Raw genomic sequence first — 26,267 nt, 5'->3', positions numbered from 1 at the left:
ATAATGACCTGTGCCAGCAGAGAAAGCGCTGCTGAGGCACAAGTAGCCAGCAAACAGAAAAACGGCAACCTTTTTCTGCTGTGTGATCCGCCCTTGTGCACCGGGGTTACTGCATTCATCAACAAACACCTAATCCACTGGTTTACGCTCAGCTGTCACATCACCGCGTTCATGGTTAGGTGGCTTTTTCAGAGGGGAGAAAAAACCCCTCTGAATGTGAAACACGACAAACTCGTTTACCCTCAAATGTGTTAAACAAGTGGGGTGTGTAATCAGGAGGAAAATCACAATGGTCTTCTGATATCTTCAGAGACAAGTGGCTCGGAGCCAAATATGAATAATAACACACTGGCTTGCACTCACACACACACGCATGCATGTATGCACATACACAAAAATGCCTCTGAGAGAGGTTTGTTTACTCGATTGTTCTAAAATCAAAGTATCGATTGGTTTAGCGAGAGAGCTCCTCTTGTCTTTATGTTAGGTAAACAACTGTGGGAGTCACTGGGTAATAAATCTGAGCCTTTCTGCCATCCTGGAGCTCCGAGCTTTATTTAAAGGGCTAGCTCTGGTTTTTTGAAGTGGGGTTGTATGAGGTACTTATCCATCGGCAGTGTATTAGCTACAGTAGAGGGCGGTTGGCACGCCTTAGCTTGGAGGAGCAGACAGGAGAGCCGGTACAGAAGCTAAGCAATGCACTGCTGTGGACAGGGGCAGCAGCAAAACATGTTTAGCCTCCTTAGACCCACCTGAGAAAATCAATAATCTGATGGGGAACTGAAGCTCTCTTCAAAGCCACTAGACCGCTTTGAAAAAAGCTATAATCTTACCCGGCAGATCATGGGAGTCTACCGCTGCCTCCATTGGTTAGTTAGTTAGTGTTTCGCTGTTTAGTTTGGATCCCAAATAACACAAAACACCAAAATTAAACAATAACACAGACTGACCAAGCGAGGCAGCGGGAGACCAGCAACGAGGTAAAATTGCTGCTTTTGTCAAAGGAGTCTGGTTGCTTTTAAGAGAACGATATAACAGCTTCTGTTCCCTGTTGGAAAGAGACGTCTGACGGAAGATAAAGCAGTGAAAATATTTTAAATATAACACACACTTAAAATGATATTAACTTTTTTAGGTGGGTCTCCGCTATCTACTGTTGGTAAGACACTGCCTGTGGATAAGTATCTCATACAACCCCGAACTATCCCTTTAAGCACGGGGCCTCAAATCATGTGAACTCCTGTCTCACTCTGTCATCATGGAGGTATCAGTGTTTGTGTATCGTATGCAGTTCACTCTTTCCTTTTCTTGTATTTGAACACAGTGTTTTTGAAGTGCCATTTTTTAAATCATTCAGCGATGAGAAATGATGCAAATTGTGGGTCACAAACCCATCATTACACACCCAGGATTAAGCCTAAGCCCACTGTTGGGCTGATTAGATGCTGACAGAAACATTTATCTGTGTTTCATTATGCATAAAGACGACAGCAGTAAATACAATGCTGTGTGACATCAAATATACACACAACACTTTCATTTTTAACATCGCATCTTGCAACACACCTCACTGCAGTTGTAAGACGGCATAATTAACAACAAGTAACAGCACTCAAGTCGACAGTTGCCCTAAATTTCAACTGTCATCATCCAGCATATAGACTGCACTGCACCTAATCTTACTCTTACAGCTTCTGTTATTCCATATTTTTCTTCAAAAGCCCACTGGTTCCTATCGACACTCTAAATCTTAAACAAAGGCTCACGAAAATAAGGTTTAATTCATACACAAAAAACCTAAATCATTTCCTACAATAGCTTTATTCAAACAGAGTCTTTTGCATTTGTCAGGGACTATTTTCAGCTACAGATTACACTAACACCAACATGTATTATTTAGTATATTTAGGACTGACATGTTCAAGGTAATGACTGACCGTCCTGTATTAAATCCTACCTACAGGAAGGCCATAATGTTCAGTTTTAGTTAAAATGGATTTAAAGAGGTGTTGAATCAACTTTACGATCATTTTAGAGGACACAGTTTGTGCTGCTGTTGAGTTCTACTTACAGGTCTTTCTATTATTTTGTCCACCCCATTTACATCAATGAGACCACAGTTCAGCTGATGCTTATCAGTTCGCCTGACTAAGTGGCTGACTGATTGTTTTAGCCCTAAATGGTCACATGACCTGTGGGCTGTGTCCTTCACTTACTCTATGAAATAGACCATGCCGGTCTCAGTGTAAGCCATCTCCCAGTTCAGGGGCAGAGGCTCCAGGCTGTCATCGCGGGGGAGAGAGCTCCATGTGCGGAAGTCCATGGTGCTGCTGGACTGGGTGTAGCTGGGCACCGCTTTCCTCCAGTCTGCCCCCTCTTTGTGGTCTGGAGAGTGAGAGAGCGAATGGTTAAAGGGGAAAAACTGGGGGAGAAAACAGAGCAGAGGGGAAGGTTAGCCTGCAGGAACACCTCTGCCTTCCTGTTCTCCTGCCTGCTGCAGGCGAGTGGAGGGAGAGCCGATGTCACTCATAGGATTTGCATGAGAGTGATTGTGTGCATGTGTTTGCCAAAGGGCTGTTTTGCATTTGCATGTGCACACAGTGTTAATGCTTATACCAATGTGTATATGTACATTCCCTTTGGCTTGCAATGACAGGGACAGGGATTCACATTAGAAAGGGCCATTTGAGCCCAAAGGCAGCTTCTTTATGATAATACTTTACTGCTGCTCTTCACATATATACACTGCATTTGCAGACACTCCCCTTTAATGAGAAACTGCTCTACAATGAACATGAAGCATGCAACAAAGGCACTGCTAATTCACTTAGCACTTCATGCCTTCCCTCAGAAGATGGTTATAAAGGGATGAAACACAAGTGCTTTTCATCCCTTTCTTTTTATGTGGAGCTAACCTCCTCGCAACAGAGGACGATGCCAAAAGATATTACGCACACCACAAAAAAGAATTTCTGGGGGATGTGTTTCCTAAAGATCATGCCGTCTGAATTTTAGATTGAATACATAATTGCTCAAAATCAAACCGCAGAACCCCTTCAGCAGCATCAACACGTTAGTTATTTGCAGCATCTAAAACACATTTTCCTCTTTTGTTTCGCTGATCAACAACACACACTTGTGCTTCGTATTTAAAGGCACAGTCAGACAGAGGAAACGCACACGTGTGAAGATGTTGCATGTGCTCTAGCCATGTAAACACCTGCCCGAGGGCAGAGCCTGGAGGAGAGCTGAGGTCCTCGGGTTCACAGTATGACGAGGGCCTGCTCCACAATACCCGCCAGGTGGGTTACAGAAGGGTCTGCGGGGGAGCGGGCAGAGGGTGTGTGATAAGGACAGTCTGAGCAAAGATGGGGGAAAGCTGCAGTCAAGAGTTCAGAGACTTAGAGCTCACATTTTCCATTAACCTCTTTTTTCATTCGACCATAACTCTGCCCATCTATGGCTGGTCTGAGACTGCACTGCCACAGCTGTGGGCTGGAGCTGAGCAGCCATTTGTGACTGGTTTCTTTCCATAAAAAGAACTCCTGGATGTCTGGGCATCATTTTGTGTTTGATTTCAATATGACAGAGCGGTTGGGCAAACAGACTTTGGATTTATGTGAATCCTTTGTACAGCTGAGCAAGCAGTGTTTGAGCCGTGACTGTCAAAACAATGTTTCGTTCTCTAAAAAAAAAAAAACCAAACAATTTCAGCTTGGCCTTGCCTCGATGTTAACCCCATTCCCTTACTACAAAACCCCAGGTATGGTGCACAGTAGTGACCTATTTCTGTTGCAGGGCTGCTCTCCTTGTGAGCATTAAGGACAGATTTGCTCCTTAGAGAGCCGATGAGTTGTCCTGATTGATCACATACACAGTGTCCTGCTCTCTGGATGAGGCTTTCTCAAGGTGACCTGTGGTACAGTGTATTAGCAGGTTACAGTAACAGCATTGCCAGCAGAAGATTTATCGTCAGTGTAGCCAGCACATTTGAATATGTGTGCAAATACTGTCACTCTGGAGACGGCGTGTCAGCCATGTGTAGTCACTAATAGATTCCAAAATTCTCGGCATCCAGATATGTTGCTTCATTAGCTCAGGTTTGGAGATGTAACTGTTGACAGTGAGGTCTGTGGATTATCCTCAGAAGAGCTGCAACTCACAATTACTTTCATTATTGTCTAATCTGCTGATTATTTCCTCGCCATTTGATGCAAGGCAAGTAAAAGGCAACAAATCCCCACAGATAAGAAGCTGGAACCGTCGACAGACCGGCACTTTTGCTTGAAAAATGAAGCGCGATTAACTGATTAATCAAAATTGTTGCCCATTAATTTTCTGTTGATAATCGTTTCAGCTCTGTTGCAGAATGAGGGGGGCACAGTTTCTGTGATTGTGGCTGGTGATTTTTGTGTGACCTACAGGTCTTCATGGGATTGCTCGGCTATTATTAACTGAGACCTGACCTGGCACCCAAGGCGGACCAGGTCCTAATTACATTTAATCACTAGGGTCAGAAAGGGTCCCGATCTGCTGCCACAGGCCTGCGTGTCAGTATGTCTAAAACATGAGTTGATCCAATATCCAAAGGGCAAAAATGAGAAAAGAGTTGGAGCCGTTGTCCTCTTTCTATCTGGGTCAACTGCTTTTGGATTGGATCTGGTTATCCCTGAGATTGTGTCTGACAGTCTTTGGTTACGTTTCTTCATTTGGAAACTCATTTTAAGTAGTTTCAGGTGGGGTTTCCATGGTTTTGTGTCAGAGCGGGTCCAAAATACTGGATCTCCTCCACTGATGGCACCACAAACAAAATTCCACTCCTTGTATTGTGGTGGTGACAGAAATCTCAGAGACAAATATTTAAAAACCTGGAGGAACAAAACCAAAACTGTCTGCTTTGCTCAATATCAGCAGTAATTTTCAGTAATATGTTTGGTCGAACACAAAAAAGTGTTTGCAACAGTTACATTTTCCAGTACAACAAATTTCCTTCTCTGATCTGCCATCTAATTAGGAAAAAAGTGTTTTGTGCACCATCTGATGTGCATTTACAAAATACTACAGCCCTGACTGACAGACGAATGACAAGCTGATGGGACGACAGCTTAAGAAAGATGATCAATGTGCTCAGGAGGGTGTAGTCAAACAATGTTTTAATGCCGTTTTATGTGACAGATTGAGACGTGAATGGTACTGTAGTGTCCTCAAACCCCCTCTGGGCCCATCAAACGGTACACAATCTGCAACAAGCCCAAGTCTTCATGTCTTACAAGAGAAACAGACAGTGACATTGACTTAATGTGGCAATTCCACAACTAAAGGACAAACAGAGTATAGCACAATCTCCGTTATTTAACATGACATTCTGTGCTTTGACATTTACTGACCAGGCAATCCATTGACCAGCGGTGGCCTCTCATCATCATCTTCCTCCTCGGGGACCGCGCTGTCCTTCCTGTCCATCTTACTGACTGAGGTGGTGCGTTTCCTGGGGACCTCGCCACCGTAGTCTTCATCAAACAGCACCTGATCCACCAGGTCAGGCTGCACCAGGTTGGGCTCCGCCGGAGGCTTCGGGGTCCCATAGTAGTTACCTTACAGAGTAAAAGACGGGAGGATGAGAGACTGACTGATAAATTAATGCAACCAAAAACAGATAAAGAGGCACAGAAAAGGAGTGCAGGCCAGCATGAAAGAAACAAGTGGAACAGTGTGTCATTAAGTCTACAATTTCACAGGAGACACAGTCAAAGATCATCCACCGTGTCTAACATCACTCCAGTTCACTGCATCCAAATCAGAAATTAAATCTCTAAATGTCACACACCGGCACTCAAGTTTGACTATTTACAAGTTTCGGCGGTCTGCTCCCTCTGCATGATCTTCACGTCTCTTAACCCCCCGCTTTGTTTCCCCTCGGTAACTGTACCACAGGCCTGTCATGACTCATGTAACATTAAAATCACTTCACTTGGAATTTGCCAGCAACTAATTACACTGATCACTGAATACAGCAATTATCTATCTCTCAGCTTGCTTTTCTTGCTAATGAAGAAAAACCTTGTGTTACGGATTATAAATATTCAGTGGGATAACGGAGCACCGTAAAGAGAGGGGATAGAGTGCAAAACTTTGTTAAATTATTTGCTCATTTAGCTCAGGGGATGATCTATCTATGTACGGCTGGTGAGCAGTATGTGGAACTCAATTTAGGCGTAGGATGGCTAATTATTCAACCTCTATTAGGATTATAAATAATGGTTATACTCATTTCCATCCCCACCATTTATTATGATTATTTGTTTGCTAAATGCTGCTCAGTCGGATGTGTTTACGCAATGATATCAATCCACTTGTAAGGTCAAATATTTACTCGCTTTTTACAATAAGCGATCATCAGATTGAGCCGACTCAGCGAAATCATGATTTATAATTAGATTAATTAAGGAATGGGGAGAGATTCCACTGGGAAACAGGGATTTTCAGAGATTTAATTAGCCTCCATAAACTTGATCTTATTTTCATTTGGACCCAGCTGCGTACGGGACCATTGTGTTATGAACCTTTGATGTACTTAAGCGTGAACATGCAGACATCACAAATGCAGTACTGTAAAAGCAGCATTTATCAGCTCCAGATCTTTTTATAGCTTGGTACAAAGAGGGAAAGCTGACAACGGCGTGCATGCCAGGGAAAACAGAGGGCTCGGAGGACCACATCACAGTCATTCCAGCAGCTTTATGGGACGACACAGCAACACCACAACAGCGGTTTTTGGTAAGTCAGTCCATCTCGAGCGCGGCCTCATCTCCTCAGGCGTGCCAGCTACAATAAACAGCAAACTGGGTTAATGCAGCTATGCTCATCTTCCTCAAAGCAGCGGGAATGTTGGGGAGGAGAAGGAGGCAGGATGAAAGCCTGAATCCCCCCACCCACCCCGTCGCTCCACTCTGTGTTTACTAAGCGACACACATCCGCATTTGTCAAAGATGGCTTCATTAACAGGGGTGGCACAACGATAGCAAGGAGAGATTGGGTCTGCTAGCTAATCCCCGCCTGTCTCCTGCCACACGCTGACATTCATCAGCCAGACGCTACCCCTGTGATTAATTACTTACAAACATGTCTCTTGGCCCCTGATAAATGTGTGTCGCAGATATAGAGGTGTGTGAAAGCGGCGCGTCAGTGAAGATTTGTGGCACCATTTGCTATTATAAATGAAGGGAAGCCTCATAAGCTGATGAGCAGGGGAGCTTGTCCGACGTTACTTGTGATCCCCGTGTCACGGGGTTGATGAGCCAGGAAGAATGAGCCTCCTCTTTCAAAGTGCGTCCAAGCAATTTCATGGCTGCCGGTAATGAAAAGACTCCTGTTGTCAAGGGCACTATGCATAAGCTACACAAGGTCAGGAGCGCACTTTCATCTTGCCAAGATCCCGAACAGACAGTTACGCAGTCACACAACCACCCACCCACCCACCACACATTGCTACTAATTCATGAATTCTGCACTCACATTCACAACCAATTTAATCTGCAGGTCTGTTTTCCTTCCTTGTTAAAATCCGACTCATTATCACAATGGGGATCCCAAAACAACGGATTTAAAGTGGATCTCGATTTGGCTGAATTGTGCTGTCCACAGTTGCAGATTATAGATGTCGTTTGTCAGGAAAAAACCTCCTCTGTACGTGCAGAATTTTATTTTCCTGGCAGCTGTCCCTCCAGTATTGCACTTTACTGCACTGGACTGTTCAGTTCTTGTTCGGCTGCTCTGTTCTGCTCTCTGAGAGTGACCCAACCTGAACCTCAGAGGCGCCGAGACTGAGCGGGGAGCAAAAGCCCAGAAAGACTCACTCTCAGTGCCTGCTGCAGATGGCTGATGTGTCTGCTTGGCAGGCAACCTGGGACCCTCCGGAGCAACATGGAGCAGCCAGCATGTACTCTACCAATCATAGAGAGGCCACAGATGTAGCCTTACCCTGTCTAGTACGTATGTGTGTTGTTTCCTGACCTCAGATCAGCCTTTCTGCAGAGGAGGCAGGGGTTTTAACAGGGTCCTGGATGGCAGGGAGATTGATAAGAGTGGAGGAGAGGGTGTTTAAACTGAAATTATGTGCACAATGCATTAAATAACTCCCACAATTTTTTTCTAGGCAGAGAAAAAAACCTTATACATGAACCATTAACATAATGAGCGTTCAGGCAAGTCATTTGGGACTATTAGTAAGACCATTATGATTAGCTAAGAATCCCATTAGCTCAGTACCTTGAGCACAACTCACTGACTGTACACTTAAAAGTGAAGGTAACTCATGAGCTCTTTACAGAAGGGCTATAACCCATGTGACCTATACAAGTGGATGCCTGTCCTTGTTTATTTTCCTCCTTTCAACGGAAAAAAAAAAAAAAAAAAAAAAATAGACTGCACTTCAAGCACAACCAAATGGAGTAAATCCCAGTCCTCAATCCAATTACTTCCAGCTCCTCTTTGACTTCACTGTGCTGCCGAGAGATCAACACTCTCTGCCACAGTAGCCATGCAGCACTTGTGCTGACTGGGTTTTTTGGGGGGGGTGGGGGGGCAGCTGCTATCACAGTGTTCAGTTCTCTCTCTCAAGGAAAGCGTACTGAAACTTCCAACTTTTGAGAAGCTAATCCACACATCTGTACGCAGCCAAGGCAGCCCTGCTTCCACTGCAAAGGGGGTTTCCATTGGGAGCTGAAGAGCTCAGCGCCTTTCTATATCCACTCTCTCTCTCCATTATATGCTCTTCCTCAGCACGCTCTCCATTTCTCCCTCTCTACCCACGGTCAACGTCTCTATAAAAGGTGTAAATCCCACCTGGCTTCAGCTCAAAGACGAAGGACAGCTCGTGGGCGACTTGGCAGCTCCTGAAACCTGATCTTCCGAGTTCTTAGATGATCTATCCCGACACAAGGAGGGATGGGATTTGTTCTGTGTGCACAGATGAGCAAGCGTGTGCTCATACAGTATGTGTGTGTGCTGGCGTCTGTGTGTGTGTGTCCAATGTCATTGCTGCCACCGTGCTACGAGGATGAAGGATGGGGGAGGGGGACTAATACCTTATCGCCAGGATCAGAGACTGTTGGAAGAAATTCCCTCAACAGGCAGCCAGCACAGGTTTGAATACACTTCACCATCCATAAATGCACAACACAACACACACAGAAAGCTTCTCTCAGCCAATGGTCGTTTGCAGTCACGTCACGCTCAGATGGAGGACAGGAAGCGAAAGCCGCAACGGATGTGATGGAGGAAGGTTCTGACTGTGCTAGTTTAGAAGAAATAATTAGAGATACCTATACAGAGAAAATCAGATCATATGTTGCATGTGACCCTACGTTGTGAAGACGATTTTTCACCTGAACCAAAAGTATGGAGGCATACAGCTTTTTTGTTAGCGGTTGGGTCCACGATCTCGATACCAAGGTGCTCTGAGAGTTGTTTTGTTTTTGCGAGGGTGAGTAGCTTTTATTGTCCAGTGAATTGACCTAGCATCAAACGTTCAGCGCCGCAGTGCTGAATGTTGATGTTTATGTTACAGTTGTTTGCTGGGTTAGCCACTCGCAAAGGTCCAGTGAAATGCCGCTAAAGTGGATCATCGCAAAACAAGACAGGGTACGTTATTTACATTCACCTGTCTTATGTGAAACTGTTAATGCCGATTTAACAAGTGTTTGTTGTGTTGCTTTCAACTATTACTTTAAACCTATCACCATTTAAAACAATAGCTAATGTTACACCATTTCCACCATTATCAGACTGTGCTCCTCCCGACTGCAGGCTGCAGCTGTTTTTCAGTCAATTTCGTGCATTTTTCACCCTCATGATCAACAACTTCTGGTCCTCGATAAATCGATTTGTCATGTGCAAACAACCTATGAGAACATTTCTCTCTGGATGAGGATTTGGCTCCATCTTTTAATTATTAAGCACAAGACACAGCTGAATGTGAATGAGAGAAAGATGCAGGGGAGGGGAAGGTCCATTCACGCGACCAGAGGTTGGCCCTAAAGTGTTTACAAAAATCCTCTTCCATTCCTCAGCAGCCTGGATTTACAGTAAGAAAGAATGAGCTTAAAGAGAACGGGAAGATTATCATGTTATTGCCATAATCATTGCGTAATGTGAGAGAAATCCTCCATTCCAATCCTCTCATGACACAAATACACTGCGACCGTCTGACTTTCCAAGACCTCTCAATGCAAGGCGAGTGCTTAGGCTCCATTGTAGAATAAGGTGTTAGAAATGGTAAACACTTCAGCTGAAATATCTCTCTCTGTGCAAACTTCTTACTGGAAAGAACACGTGCTTATTATTGTAAGACATCAGTCACCACTGCAGTAAACATACTGCAGCCAGGTGCTGCCAAATAGACATTCATAAAAGCATAATTTTTTGAGAGTGAAGAGAGGAGAGGGGGAGGTCTGATGCTTTGAATAGCTCTAAAAGTTCAAGTTCAAATTTTGGATGTTTGCGATGAGCCAAAGCTTACTGGTTGTGTCTGAGGGAGGAGACACGGAGGGGGAAAGGAGGATGCTGGTTTATCCCATGAATAAAGCATGACTGAAGAGTGAGAACACAAGCGATGTGTGACTGTGCAGCCAGCCGGTGGGATCAGCAGGTTGACTGGTTTACATAAGGTCACCATCAGGTGCTACGGCTGCTTGCATGCTCACGCTCTGTTATGCGAATATCTACTGTATATTGGCAAGAATGGATACAGACGTGGTGGAGATATTTCAGAGGGCAGAGCTTGAAACAGGTGCTTTATTTTGGAAAAGGAAAAATGTAAGAAGAACATTTTTAAGCGCTGACCCCGTAACTCACTGGATTTTTGGGGAGATTTCAAGACACAAACATAAAAAGGCAACAAGTAGAGCCTGTTTTTTCCTTTGTTTTGCATGTGTCGGCAATACCAAACATGATCACAATGGTGGCTACGGCCTTGTAATTCACTGTTTAGCTCACTAACTGTTTGAATGCTGCAATAAAAGATTACATCTGCACCTGCAGACCACAACTGTCATCATCTGCTGGTTATTTCTGGTTCTAAAAAGCTTGCTGGTATTTAGTCTTTGATAAATTTCAGGTTTATTTTAATCCCTGCTGACAACAGAGTTCCTCCCTTGTCCTGATTTCTACAGTATTTCCATTTCTATAACGTCTGCGTGCTTCCCTCAGTGGCAGAGAAACTGAATAGTTCATCCACACGGCCGCCAGTATCGCTGCTAATCTGGCTGTCACCTCCAACAAGTCTTTAATCATGTTTCACTGATCAATACATTTCATCCCACTTGTCACATTTCACTAAGGCAGGCTGTAAGTCATAATGACTGTGAATATCGAGCTTACACTCACTCCATTACAGAGAGCTGCCAGCGTGAATAGCGTACAGGAACACATGCAGCCACACGCACACCTGCAGGTTTCTCAAATCCTTCACTCTGTGGTGAGACCTACCATCATAGGTCCCACTCTCCAGGAGGAGTCCACTCTCCTCCAGGATCCTGAAGTCTCCAACGCTGATGAAGTTGTAGTCCACTCCTGGCACCTCCCCATCTCGAGGAAGCCGTGTGGTGCCTGGAAAAAAAAGAGAGAAATGCATAAACAAAGCCAGCTTTAGATACGAGATGCAAGTGTAGACAAGTGTAGATATGACAGGAGTGTAGAAAATGTGGCTGTTGGTTTGGAGATAACAACATTTGAGAATCTAACAAACAGACTGTCCTTAGGTTAATGACGTTACATCACGCAACGTGTTTGAATGGAGCTCTGAGCTGAGATTCAAACACTTTCAAGGTTTCCACACAACAAAAGCAAAACCACTCAACTGGAGCTGTTTATCAAACACTTTCTTCTTCTCTTCCAGCGCAGCAACAAGATGTGTCTTCTTAATGAGCGCCGCTGATCAACTTGTGAATAAACCATTTGTTTCACTGCACGTATACATGTTCGACCACGACCTCCGCCCGATACAGAGGACTCAGTTTGGAAGTGTTTTCATGATGCATCTCTGCAAAAGACTGCAGCACATTTTTCAAAAGGGTAGATATCTCCTGTTGGAACGAAAACCCAAAAAGACCTTGGTGGCATCCTGTGAAAGATGGATAATTGATGAAGGACTGTGGAGCACTGAGGGGTGTAATTCATTTAATCCTCTATGAGTAACTACAGCTTCTGCTAACAAGTTATTATTGGGAGGTCCTCGATGTACTGGCTGCAGCAGAAATGAAGCAAACAGCTGAGTAAATCAGGGATTTGAAATATGATGGAAGCATTGGCTTGTGTAAACTCCTGGTGGGGTTTAGGTGCACTCAGTCCCACAGAGGGTAGCATCAATGCAAATGACAGGAGGCCGTTCTGAGTGCAGATTCTGCTCCTGTGGTGAAGCCACAGTCTATTTCAATACTGATGGTTTTTTCCCTCCACGGTGAATATCCACAAGGCACAAATGGACACCAAATGATTACATTAGCATGAGGATTATGTAAACCATATTCCATGAATAAATAAATAGGACCGTGCCACTATTGCACTCAAGGCTAATTAGGTGGCGTGTCACCAAACTTGTAAACTCCATAGAAATAACCTCAGCTGAATAGGAGGCAGTGCAGCAGTTATTTACTGCATGGGAGGCTGAACAAAGCGCACAGCATGAACCAATCATCACTGCTACATTCCATGGCAATCTCTGTCACCTAAATTTACTGTCACCCACGGTTAGGGAGCAGATTCATTCTTCAGATCAGAAAACCTTTTCAGGGTCGTGGGGAGAGGAGGGAGGACAGTGGGCTGAGGGTAAGAGGGAGGCTGAGAGACGGCCGGGCAGGCCACCGGCCGATCACAGGGGCTAACATACTCATTTACATCCATATAAAACAGGCAATTTAAAATTTCAAATCAACTTGACTTCAGTGTCGGAGGAAATGAGAGCACGCTGCAGCAGCCCGGAAAGGCCCAGCAAACCGGGAGAAGATACAAACTCCTCACAGAAAGCATTATCAGCTGAGGCTATGCTGGATCAGAGTTTAATGACTGTCTTTCACACATTAAAACAATGCAACAGGGTACAACAGCAGCAGTGTTTTATATTCATTATACATTAAGATCATTTGCTGATCTGTTTGATAACCATACACATACTGTGCTGCATTGAAACAACCTTAAGTAGCATATTACTCCGCAGCTATGATGGGATCTCACTGAAATATGTCGTTGTACCTTCTTAGTAGAATTCTTGACACTTGTAGAGTCTGTGCCAATTAGCAGTGAAGCCGCCGTGCAGACTGCGGTGGCCCAATGGCCTATTAAATAGCTTTATGTTGCCATTCCCTTTTGTTTTTCCACTCTTATATTTTCTCGCTTAATTGGGCTGTGACAGCTTCCCTGCACCCGAGCAGAGGAGTAAAAGCACAGTTTGAAAAAGGAAAAAACCATCAGAGAAGCTTCCTTCCACGGTGCGCCATGTACCACAGTTTATGTTACCAAAAGCAGTTGACATTGCGTCGTGTGTGAGAATGCCAGACTCTGATGCTTCTCATTACCAACATGCCTGCCTGCCGTCGCTGGCTTTGGTCACTCAGAAATGTCCCCTGCAGACCAATTACTTGAGCCACAGTTATGTATCTCCCCGGACCATCATCCTGGATGTCACAGTGATACATACCACAAGCCTCCTATTGTGGATCGGTCACCGACAATATAATGAGGGCTTGCTGAGCTTTGAGGGCACATCCGAGTAAAAGCAGCAGATCTTTTAAAGCAGAACTTTGTAACATCATGACGTACTTTCCTTTTAAATGCAGGTGTCGACAAAAAGGCCAACAACCTGCCTTCAAACAAAGTGTATGTTGATGTCAGCCCATGTTTAAAAAGGTGCAGTCGATAGGAGTTAATGGAGTTAATTAAGCCAGACAAGAGAGGAATGTGGAGCGGCTTCGTCAAAGAAAACAAAGATTTTGTGCCAGAACACAAAGTTATAGACTGTGCTGGTGAATACATCAGGGGACGTGTTTGGATCGTGCAGTCCTGGGAAAGCAGATGGACCAGGGGATAGCACTCTCATGTGTGAACAGCAAATATGTGGCTACAGCTAGCAGCCTGTTAGCTTAGCTTAGCATAAGGACTGGAAACAGGACCTTTAAAGCTCAGTAATGAACATGCTATGTCGTATCTTTCTTTAATCCATGCAAAACAATAGTACAAAAAAAGACCATTCAGTTTCTGCTGGTTGCCTGGCAACCTCACAATGACGCCAATACTCCAGGAAGTCAGCATGTGCTCTGCCAAGGAACACTGGTACATAACCCCCATATGAACCAAAACTTGTCATTATTTCAGCTTTAGTACAGATAAAGTGAATGGGATATTACATGCAATTAGGCAGCCTTAAAGGTGCATATTACTGTTTCCCCCCATTTTCAGCCTTTATGCTAGGCTAAGCTAACCCGCTGCTGGCTGTAGCTTTGTATTTACTGGACTCATCTGACTCTTGACAGGTAAGAATGTCCAAAAATGTCAAACTGTTCCTTTAATTTTATGGCCATGCACGGCGCTTAAAGCCACTGTGTTCACATGTGTCTGTCTATCCCGGACCGAAACAAATTGTCACCGCAGTCTTGCAAAGTCTCACACGTGTGCACTGCTGAGACCTATTTTCAAACCAACTGGACTGAGAGGATGTCACGACGGGAACATCAGAGGTAGTCAGTCAGAAATGGCAGGCCATAAATTTAACATGGTGATTTCGTGCATGGTTTTTTTGTTGGTACTTCAAAAAAAAAAAAAGAAGAAGAAGAGAGAGAAAAGAGATGGCTTTGCTGTCGAAATGGTGAGAAAGAACGAGGGAACAAGAGAGGAAAGAGGATCATTACAAAGCCAAAGCCTTTTGGTCCTTTTGTAGAGTGTTCGCTTTGAAGACACTGAGGCAAGCTCTGTCATATACGCACGCTTACCCCACTGTTGTCACGCTGGAAAAAGCATAACTATTAACATTTAACAAGAAATACAAAACAACTTGTGCATCAACGTTCTACCATTATTTTTTATCCTCAAATATAATAATAATCAACTGAGGAGCAGAAGGAGCAGAGGGAGAAGAAGAAATCTGCTGCTGAAATGAAGCAGCACAAAGATGCGTAGCTCGTCCCTGCGTTTCTGTGCACGTGTACCTACACTGTACATCACAGCAGTGTGTGTGAGTGTGTGTGTGTGTGTGTGTGCAGGCGTGAGGCTGAGAGTTTGTGTGAGATCAAACTGTTTCTGCCCATCTCTGATCTCAGCGGGGCGTCGGAGGGCTGCTTGTGACCCAGAGCTCTTAGAGAAATCCTCCTCCTTTTGTCCTCTCCGGAGCTCTTGAGAGCCTCCACCAGCTTTTTCGTAAGAGTCCAAATGAGATGAAGCCCAGCCCAAGACCCAGCGAAGGAGCCTCTGGGATTTACCACACACACACAGTAAAGACCTTGCTCTCTTCGCCTCCCTGCTCCTCACTGTCTCTCCTATCCCTCCATTACAGAACATACTCGATGCTTGTCTCTCTCTTCTATTTGAACATTCCTGTTGCAGGTTTCATAACTGGCCCAAAAGTAGATATTAATACTTTCATTATGGCCCCGGTGCGCCGTGGCTCAGCATTTTGACCCTGTGGTGTTGGTAGGACAGCACAGATCAGCTGCAGTTGTATGTGAGTACGGCACCGTGGCTGGTGGTTAAGTAAAGTGGACCTTTGGCGCAGTGACACAAACGGCCTCTGCTAATCCTCTTGCTATCTGTGTGATTGTCGCACACATTTTATTTCATAAATCCACCCTCCGACATGTTTATCTATAAGCAATTTATGATGTTCGACACGTTCAAGAAATAGTCTTGTATCGTAATTTGTAATTTTGCGGCGTACCACTGCTCCCTCAGCTGCCATGTGTACTTCTACCTAGTATTGATTTCCCTCAATGAGAAAATAACTTCTCAAGTTTCTTTGCCAAAAAAGATGAGGAGTCGAGCATGTACAGCACGTTTGGAGGGTGAAGCTGCAAGAGCAAAACAACCGTGGAAAGAGCAGGAGATAGAGTTGAGTTTTGGGAGTTGAGAAAAAGTAACAGACAAGCCCATTACTCAACAAGCAGCTTGTCTTGTGTGTGCACTGCACTGTGGTCCACTGTGGTTAATGTCAGCGTGCCCAGTTGTCATCATATATCTATGCATACAGATGTTACATTTTCATCAGAAATTCATAGAAAAAAGACGCCTGCATCCTGAACTGATGCCCAAATACAGCTGATGCTTGGATTCAAACTTTGCATGTTATAAATATTCAACATGTTTTGGAGAAAATACAGAGATACTGTATGTCAATGTTATTTTTGTTTTGGTTAAGTTCAGGGTTCAGACCAACAACTGCTCTGGATCAGGTGACACCTATACAGCATATGCACCTTTTTAAATGGTTTAATATGTAAGAACTGGACACCGGCAGCCTCCCAGCAAAAACAGCCAGATCAGCACCAAACGCAGCCACCAAGACCAGCAGAGGCCAGTTTGACAACAGGGAAAAAGGTGCCAAGGTGATTTACAGCAGCTCCCAAAATGAGTCTGATGCCAGGGAAGATGAAAACACAACAAGCTGAGCCAAGGACCGGGATTAACTCGCAGAAGCAAACCAGGGTGGTTAAGATCGTTAGTAAAGGAGAGAAACTTGAAGTCAGAAGGTGTGCAGGTCTGTTTTTCTGTTTAATAAGGAGTAAGATTATTTACTTTCTTGACATTTTGTGGGTTTATTTTTATCATTAATGAGACTAAAAAAGCTAAGAGCGCTTGCAACTTGCACACATCTCCCCGCTGAACCTACAGGTTTCCATACTGTTGGACTCTGGCTGGTTAGCATGCTAATTTAAGTAGATATCTCTGCAACACAACACGTGTTAGTTAACATCAAGCCACATCTTACACATTGCACCGTTAATGCACCTGATACTGAGACGTGAACACTTTACACTGTAGCTTAGGGTTTTTCCATTTCAACATCCAAATCTTTTACAGACAAGAACTGCAGATTTATAAGATTATTTCACCTGTTTTGTTTGCAGCTTATAACACCGTTCAATGCAATTAATAAAAAAATTTTTTCCATTTTTTTCTTGACACACAAACAAAATGAACTCGTAAAAATAAGAAGAAAGCTGGTACCAGAAAGAAAAACATGGCTAAACCAAGTAAAAAAAAAAAAAAAAAAAAGGCAGGCGAGGGTAATTGAAACAGAGAAAGAGTGAAAGTGAAACAGAGAGGGTGAACGATGGGAGACTGAAGGCGAGCAAGTGAATGATGGAGGTGCTGTCACTGTGCGAGTCCTGGTCTCTTGCTCATTAAGACAGTAATTCAAGCCGGGGATTAGAGAGTCAGACTCATGCAGCGAGCGTACTGGCTGCTGATGATGAATGGTGGTTACGGGCCATAAAGCCTCAACGACCGCCGCTATTGTACATGTAAAAAACAGAAAGCCATGTTCCTGTGGTAGTTAAGATCGAGGGGTGTGCAGGTGAATGCGGGTGATGGAAAGCAGTGTGTGGAGGAAGGAGCAGGTGAGAATGACAGGTTGTCCTTGGAAGAGAAATTACTGATGCATGGGTTTTGTAAAACTCTATAATCATCCTCCGTCCATCCACTGTAGCTGACCTGAGATGAGTCGCAGTGAACTCAACTACCCAGGAAACAGCAAAGACGAGAACTGCCAGGTACATGAAGGAGAGAGCGAGCGAATAAAGGGGCGACAGGGACAACCAAACAGACGAAGAGGGAGAAGAAGAAGGAAAGGAAAACCAAGCGGCTGAGCAGGGGGTTGCAGGAAAGTTCCTCCACCTCCAAGATGAAAACAAACAAACAAATTAAATATACATGAAAGGTAAGCAGCTTACTTCCTGAAAAATGTCACACTTGTGCATCCAAGTCCCCTCTGAACAAGCAACTTCCAGCCCTCAGGGGGGGTAGAGAGCAGAGATGCTGCTTGTTTGTGACAGTGCTGCGCCTAAGAGTCTGTCATCGCCTCAGGAGCAGTCGCTCTGCATGTGACTAAAACCTTGACTACACTCAATTACAGCGCTCCTGTGAGCGGAGTCACTCTTCAACAGGATGTGGTAAATATTTAGGCCAGAATATCTGCGTGAACATCATCACAGTTTCAGGATTACAAAGTCACGTCTCCTGTTGATGCAATTTCACGTCCACACGTCATCTGGTGCTTTACAAACGCAGCGCTGCGGCTCTTTAAAACATCAAGTGGCATCACTTTAGGAGGGAATTCAGCGACTTGTTCAGGCCCCTTTAATAAATGACATAGAAATTACCTTGCCTTTTTAATTTGATAATCATCGCTGTGTGTGTAAATTACAGTAGGAGCAGACAGATGCTATTTATTTGAAAGAAATCTGGATTTCTAAATTGGGAGGCATTCGCACCATTGTGACAAATAACCTGCATTTCTGCAACCCACACAAACATTAATCAGGATATTAATTTGCACCTTTACTGTGCTAACAGCCTTATCGCTCTAATTTTGGTAATTTTCATGCCTCCACTTAAAAAGATTACGATATCCAAGCCTATAAAACCCTTTGAATAACCTACACGGGAAAAAAAAAAGAAAGAAAATAAAGTGACGTCAGACTAAAAAAGCTCCTTTATTTCCTGAGCTCTTGGAATTTTACAGATACAAGGTTTATGTCTGAAAAATCAAACTGCACACTTATCCGCTCTGAACACCGGTGACATCAGAAACATTTCCACTCTTCGCACTGACGAAGGGTGCTATTTCATTCAGATTATCAGTTAATGACGGCAATCAATGGACGTTTCCATTAAGCGTGAATTACTGTGACTCTGAAAATGTATACAGCTGCCGTTCTTCGCGGTGGTTCTTGGCAGCGCGCAGTAGCAACCTTTTTATTTACCACTTCATTACTGATTTCGGCGAAGAATAATAGTTGGTGACGGCCCCGCTGAGCAGAATGTCAGCGAGGGAAAAGCAGAGCAGCCGAGGGAAAACGCAAGGTTATTTATGGAAAGAATATGACTTTGATCACTGCGATGATACCGCACAGAAGTAAATAAGTTACATGGGGGTTAGAGAGATGTCCTTGGTCGGGTTGCTATGGTGACACTGAAGTGTGCGTGTTTTATAAAATGTGCGACAGAGGGCTGTGAGAGGGTGACAATGCAGTGTGTGTGTGTGTGTGTGTGTGTGTGTGCTGTGAGTACAAGGGAGGGAACACATTAACGCTGCTTCCAGTGGTTTGGATTTCCAGCTGTGTGATGCATACATAACGTCCTCGTCGTTCCCATAAGGTGCTTCAGATAAAAGCATTTACGTGCTGGAAGCAGGCCGTACTGCACTCGCCCGGTTTTCTTTGTGCTCGCAGATGCTTTTGAGTGTCGTGAAGGAGGGTTACATATGAAGTCCTGTGTGATGTACTCACAGGGGATGGTGCGTAGGTAGAGGTTGTCCCGGATGATCTGTTGGAGCTTGTGGTCCAGCGAGCCCTTCTGAAACTGCAGACTGAGGTAGTGACGCAGATCCGTGTTCAGCACTTTACCTGCGACAACAGAAGCAGAGGCATGAAGGGTCAGTAAAAGCATGGTGGTGGTCTCTGAGAAGAGTTTAGGTCTAGAAGGACATTTATCCAAGTGACACGTACCCTCACAACGCGATCAATACCACAGCACAGATACAACTGTTGCTGTGCTTAGTCATTAATAGCACAGATGTTTAATTTCATGGTATTTTCACAGATACTGAGCGCTCAATAGAATATAAGAGATTGCTTTAAAATAAATATATTCAGTTAAATTCAGTTCAATATTTAGTCATCCCACGAGGGCATGTTAAAGGCTGAGCAAACGGCATTAATATAAAAAGTACAGACTAGAGGCCACATATTGAGTACAAAAGGGTAGACTAAAGGCGCATTACAAAAAGAGAGGTTTTATTCTGTGAGAGTGCAGAGTTAAGCAGTCAGTTTTAGTAAGCCACAGTTATCCAGGGTTAAAGCCCGTCACCATTCTGATCTAAAAACGTCTGTGAAACCCTCTCAAAGCCCTTTGGATAAACTTACAGCGGTCAGAGTATGTGTTTTTTAGATTTTATATATATCACACAAGGTTTTCACTCACACAATTGCAATATCTTCGGCAGCGTTACATATACAGTATACAGTATGTATGTACAGCATGTATGACCACCTGTTATTTCTGACTAAGTCCTTAAATCCTCGTTGATTTACCTTTTAATCACTGAGGGTCAGATTGAGGGGGAGGACGAAAGTAAAACAGATTTTTAAACTCTGATCTCTTCCGTTAAATCCACTTCAATCATTAAAGGTAAATGGAGATTTAGGGTGGGAGAGAGGTTACAGATGGATATTTGGCCTAGAAATACTTAAAATGTGGGGTGGAGAGGGAGCATGACGCTGCATTGGATTACTTTTCCGATTATTTTGCATTCTGAGTGAAGACAGCTTGTCAGAAATTCAAAGAACAAACTGGACTGAGCCGAATTCATCGTCATCGCCGCCTTAGTTCATCTGAAGCAACAAATCTGAAATCCAAACTGCTAAGTGACGGATGATGGATGCACTGCTCACGCTCGACTGTTGTTACAGTTTCAACAAGCCTCAAAAACTTTTCACCAAAGATGCGCAATGCCACAGCCTCAAAAGGGAGGCGCCGGAGATTTTCATGAGAAAATCTGAAAAGATTTCGCCTTTGCTCTCAACTCCCAGAAGCCTTTGTAAAAACAAAGGAAGTTCATGCAAAGTTTGAGGCAGAGGAAGACTTCAGAGTCGTCATACACAAGCAGGGAAAAAAAGTTTTTCCTCTGAAAGAACATGATGAGGAGTTTGGAAAACAGGAAGAGATCTTCGGTGTCTGCCTGCCCTCAGCTTCAGCGTGAGCCTCATCTCTTGACGGAAAGGGGAGACTCGGCTTTGAAACAGTTTGACTACAGAGGAGTAATCACTTTTTCCCCCATTTCTCCCCCCTGTTCTCTCTCCGTCTCCCTTTCCCCCTCTGTTCACACACAGACCAAACTCGGCTCAGCATGACTCGTCTCTGCATTGCTATGAATACCAATCGGCGGGAGTAAAGATGAGATCTTGCTACTGTAGAAGTACTGTATGTGCTAATAGAGAGGGAGATGTACTTCAGTACAGAGGGGCCATAGAATAATGATGAGCTGTGGGAATATTTCAGCAAGCTTTCTCAACCCTCAAATCCTCCCTTCCTGCTCCACTCGTGACAGAAACCAACACGGGCCATTATTGTGACACCACGGCAATCCTATTATTTTGTGCTCTAAACTCGCTCTCGCTTCAAGTTTTGGAGGCTGTTGTTGACTCACATCAAAATGCCCCTCATGTCCACAGTCCTCGCTGCCATCTGACGCTGTTTTAGGAGCCGTCATCCCGGCGGGCCTGGCTTTTCAGAATAAAGGTTGCATGTTCTCCGTCTGCCTCTCCAAAGAGGGCTGCATCACAGCTGGTCTGACAGACAAACAGACTGAGGCTGGGGAACCAAGGCCCAATCTGGCAACTCCCTCGCAAAACTGTCCCAGAATATCCTTTTTGTTCAAATTCAGCTCGCACACGAGGGAATTAATAGAGAAACAAGGCCGTTTCAACAAACTACATGTGCTCCATATGCTTTATGGAGGCTTGTGACGTAGCATCCAAAGGAGGATTCAACACAGTTCGAAATCAGCCAATCTGTAAAACCTTAAAGCCACAGCATCCAAACTTTTGGGCAATTAAACCCACAATATGTAAGAGACGTCTGACATCATGTCATTATGTCTTGCAGCACGTCAACTGGCCTTTCAGTGACAGTTTTTTCACTCAAAGTTTGCTGTCAATACTACAGAAATAAGAATGAATTACATAACAGTTAATAATAGCAACCAAAGCTAAGCATACAGTAGCTAAGACCTTCCAAACACAGATGTGAAGGCTGCTTTTTCCACCTCCTTTATTCACTTCTTGCATGAATGCAGGTGCTTCAGATTCAGATTCGAGGTAGAAAACTCAGAAAATAGCAAATCCTGAGCCGTGTGAGGGGAGGAAAGATGCAACTAGTGAGATATTAACACCTGCCATGCCACTGTAGCTGGTAACGTCTTAGTTACTCTTTCATTAATGTCTTTATGTCCTGGATCTTTCCTCCCTGATGTGCCTTCTTTTTTGTTGTTCTTCCTAAACTTCGAGAAGGGTCTTTTCTTGCTGTTTTCCTTGTTTTCTTTGAGAGCTCGGGCTGGGTCAGGAATCATTGATGTTGAGGGCCTTTAAAGCCCACTGAGACGTTGCATGCGAGGGCTTTGGGCTTTACAAATAAACTTGATTTGACTGGTTTTTCATCTTCTCCTGTTCTCCCCGAGCACGAGCGGTTCACATCAGATGCTGCTCTACATATTCAGTCCTTAATTGTGGACTTAAAACTTTACATTCGCAATGATGAAACTCTCCCTTTGATGATGAAAGAATGATAACATCTTCTTGCAGGAGCTGAGTGCTCTCTGTAGCTCACACAAACACACACACACACACACACACACACACACACACACACACACACACACACACACACACATCTCGTCTTAACAATCAGTAGCCAGCAGGCCTGAGCAGTAGATGTTAGTGGCTGTACAGTAGAGCTACCAGGTGTGGACTGCGTGTCCCGCTGTGAGACAGTATGGCAAGCATGCTCAGTCACACTTCACTGGATAAATAAAAGAAAAAGCACACACACACACACAGAAAAAGGCGCACACACTCCTCTGATCTGCTCATTGCGGTACAAGCAGAGTGCTACAGTGCGGTCTTTGTGGCTTCCTGGGTCCTGTCAGAGACTGTTAGTGAGGCTGTCACATCAGAGGGAGAGTTCCTCATTCCTCCTTCCCACAGATAACACCGCTGTTGTAGCAGGCCTCATTTTTCAGTGATGAGGACTCAATGGGCTCTATTGTGCCCAATCAGCCATCCACTCACTTGTAGGTTACAGCCGGGGAGATGGACATACTGTGGCTGTCAAAAATCACGAGGGGTCACATTTCTTTTTTTGAAATTCTCAACTTTTCCCATTTCTGTTTCATTTCACTCATGTCATTCCACCCCGCTCCGTGCACTCAGTGAGATGGCAGAAAATTTCCTGTCATTTATATCATGAGCTGTGTCCTCAGGCTTCCTCAGAATTGGATGAGACTAATCAAACTGATTCCGTTAAATTAAGCTGTTGCTTTAGACTCAGCTCCTCCGCTCCCCTCTGCTGCCTCGTCATTTTTGCGTGAAGCGATGGCAGAGGATGTGTCAGAAAAGAACAAGGTCACCCACGGGAATCCTTCGGCAGCGTGTTGCCATCTCACCTAGCATCAGCAGTGCTCCTCCTCTCAAAAAACGGAGGCTCACAGAAAATATCCGCAGCGGCGGAAGCTGCGCCTGGCACCCCTTGCGAGGCGACAGACTGTTAACGTCTTCACTTAGACCAACACCTCGCTCAGAGGCCACAGAATTAGATTAACACTCGGAGCTCCAGACAGATCTCACTCTCACACAAGCACATGTCATGCATCTCAGATTCGTTCGGTTGTTTGTATGTTCCTGAAAAATGCACTAATTCACTTTATAAGAATGATAATGTGAGATAATGAATTTGGAAAAAACACTGATATCACTGCGAGCAATAAAGAAAGATAAAAAAAAAATCTATTATCAGTTCTATTAGTTAATTTGCAATGAAGTGTTTACATTTTTTTGAGTGGTGCTCCAACTTTCCTTCAATGAGCCTCATCTGCTTCTCAATCAGTTATTTTCTAAAATTCCCAGAACTCATGTGCTGTTTTGAATGCGTAACATTACTTTATCTTATAGAGCCAAATCAATTTGAATCGTATTCATCAAAACTGCACTTTCCAACCAATTATCTAATTCTGATGCAATCACTAGATTGCAAGTTAGAGGTTTCCTGATGAGACAAGTAAAAATACATTTATGAACCAGCGTGAGCCACCGAGGAATGCAAGTCTTAAAGGAAGAGGTCAACATTTCGGGAAATCTGCTTTTTTGCCTTCTTGCTGAGAGATGAGAAGATAGATACCATCTCTATCTGTACGCTTATGATGAAGCTACTGCAAGCAGCCAGTTCTCTTATAGCAGCTTAGCAGAAAGACAGGAAACAGATGGAGGCAGCGAGCCTGGGTCTGTCTGAAAGTATCAACCAGCACCTCTGAAGCTCACCTCTTAACACATTATATTGTTGTTTGTTAAAGCCGTACAAATAAGGCAGTATTAAAGAAGACATGGCTTATTGAGGGGTCTTTATGCTAAGCTAAGCTAACCGTGTGCTGGCTGTAACTTCATATTTACCATACAGACATGAGAAGCTCCATCAATCTTCTCATCTAACTCTCAGCAACCAAGCAAATAAGCATATTTTCCCAAATGTCGAAATCCTCCTTGAAGCAGCACGGCTGTGTGTGGAACTATCTTCTTTCCTCTTGATGGATCTTTTTCTAAACACAGCGAAATGTGTGCAAACAAACGCCGGGTGTCTACTGCGACATTTCTGTCGGAGGCATTCTCCCCGAGGCAGGTGGGACGTCCACTGGGAGGTCATTATCTCTGTTGTCTGACTGTCACTTAATTAACAGTCCTCTGAATGGAGAATATGTCATCAGGTCTGTTCCCTGACACCTTTCTCAGCGCACTGGGTCATCTTATCAAGACAACAAAGGCGTATTTTACCCAAAGACTTTTGGAAAGCCACACGGTGCACATGGACTGCATGCTCGGGATGTTTGTGCAAAAGGCTGCAATTTCTGTTTCTCACATGTAACACCTGTGATTGACTGAATGCGCTCCTTTTGTTTTTTTTTCTCTTTAATAGACACTCATGGGACTTCCAGGCACTGCTACATACAGTATGCTTTGATCCAAAGATCTTCACTGTGTAACTGGTAGATAATTTTGAAGAAGAGGAGGAAGAGATCTGTCAGAATTTACTTTACTAAATGATAAGTTGCTTTGTTATTTACCGTTAAAGTAGCTGGTGAATTTACTTCTTACCTCTCTGACCTATTAGAGGGTCAGCTGTTATGAAGTTACAGTTCGCTAAGCAGCTAAACATCAAGTCCAATAAAATACGTTGTTCATAATTGCCCACCAGAATGACCAATCTTAGACTCAATAACAGCTTGTTGAGGGTTGGGGAAGGATCATGGTCAGGGTTACGTAATTATGATTGTGGTTGTGGTGAAAAGAAACCGATGTTGACTGTAAATAGGAAAAGAGGAGTGGGCAATGGTCTCCGTTATGGCTCCATAGCAACGTCACAATACTTCCTCTTCTGCTTCCAATGGACAAAAGCCATGTTTCCGAGGGCTTTGTCACTTTTTCTGGGCTGATGTTGTCATATTTCGTCGGAGAAAGTGGTTCAAACCAACAGTACTGTATTTCAAAGTCCTAAAATTTCCAAAGACACCAAATATGTCAGGAAAAAAACATGAAATCTTGATTATTTCAGTGTAAACATCACTTAGCTTCAATTACAGATGGGCAGTATGACTCTATACACTTTGAAACTTACTAATTTGTGAACAGTCAGAGATATTTCCATTCTGTTTATACAATGGTAGATTTCCCTTTAATATCTCTATTGGTTGAACTGTGGGCAGAGTTGAAAATCAGTGAGCTGGAGTGATTTATAGCAGCACTGAATCTTTTATTGGATCGTTAAAAATACCCAGTTCTGTCTCCACAAACACAGCTGGAAAACATCTCACCTCGCTGTCACACCACCTCCATCCCCTCCTCTTCCTGATGAGAAAATCAGCTCATATACACGCACCAGTAATCTGAACTAAATCACTTTGATACCTGTGGTAAAAACATGGATGTGATACATATGAAACGCTAACATTTAACGGATCTGTGGTCTACAGAAACGCACAACGCCAACATCACATCCTGAGACCTGGGCTGCCCCACAGCCTGGCTCAAGGCTGGACACATGAGGTGTAACTGAAAAAAGGAATATTTTTCATGAGAGAAGAGAGCAAATTCAACAAAGTCAAACACAATTTTGTGACATTAAGTTATAATTAGGTGGTTGCTCAACCCTCACTTGTACAACAAATTGGAAGAAGCCGATGAACTGTCAGAAACAACAAATTAAAAGAACAAATGAAAAACAAAATAACTGAAAACCAATGC

General features: G+C 43.9%; 1 protein-coding gene across 2 annotated transcripts in view; it reads right to left on the bottom strand.

Annotated features, from left to right (window-relative positions):
* Positions 1-26,267, bottom strand: part of magi3b (membrane associated guanylate kinase, WW and PDZ domain containing 3b) — a 120,289-nt gene that overhangs the window by 19,508 nt on the left and 74,514 nt on the right. For both annotated transcript variants that reach the window (XM_076742484.1, XM_076742476.1), the window contains exons 2-5: positions 19,491-19,607; positions 11,488-11,607; positions 5,388-5,594; positions 2,217-2,385 (exon numbers count right to left, since the gene is read on the bottom strand). In XM_076742484.1, coding sequence (XP_076598599.1) covers positions 2,217-2,385; positions 5,388-5,594; positions 11,488-11,607; positions 19,491-19,607 — 613 coding nt within the window. The remainder of the gene's footprint in view (positions 1-2,216; positions 2,386-5,387; positions 5,595-11,487; positions 11,608-19,490; positions 19,608-26,267) is intronic.

The sequence above is a fragment of the Chaetodon auriga genome, chromosome 2 (genome assembly GCF_051107435.1).
Source record: "Chaetodon auriga isolate fChaAug3 chromosome 2, fChaAug3.hap1, whole genome shotgun sequence".
Classification (NCBI taxonomy): Eukaryota; Metazoa; Chordata; class Actinopteri; order Chaetodontiformes; family Chaetodontidae; genus Chaetodon; species Chaetodon auriga.
This window is presented reverse-complemented; position numbering and strand designations above follow the sequence as displayed.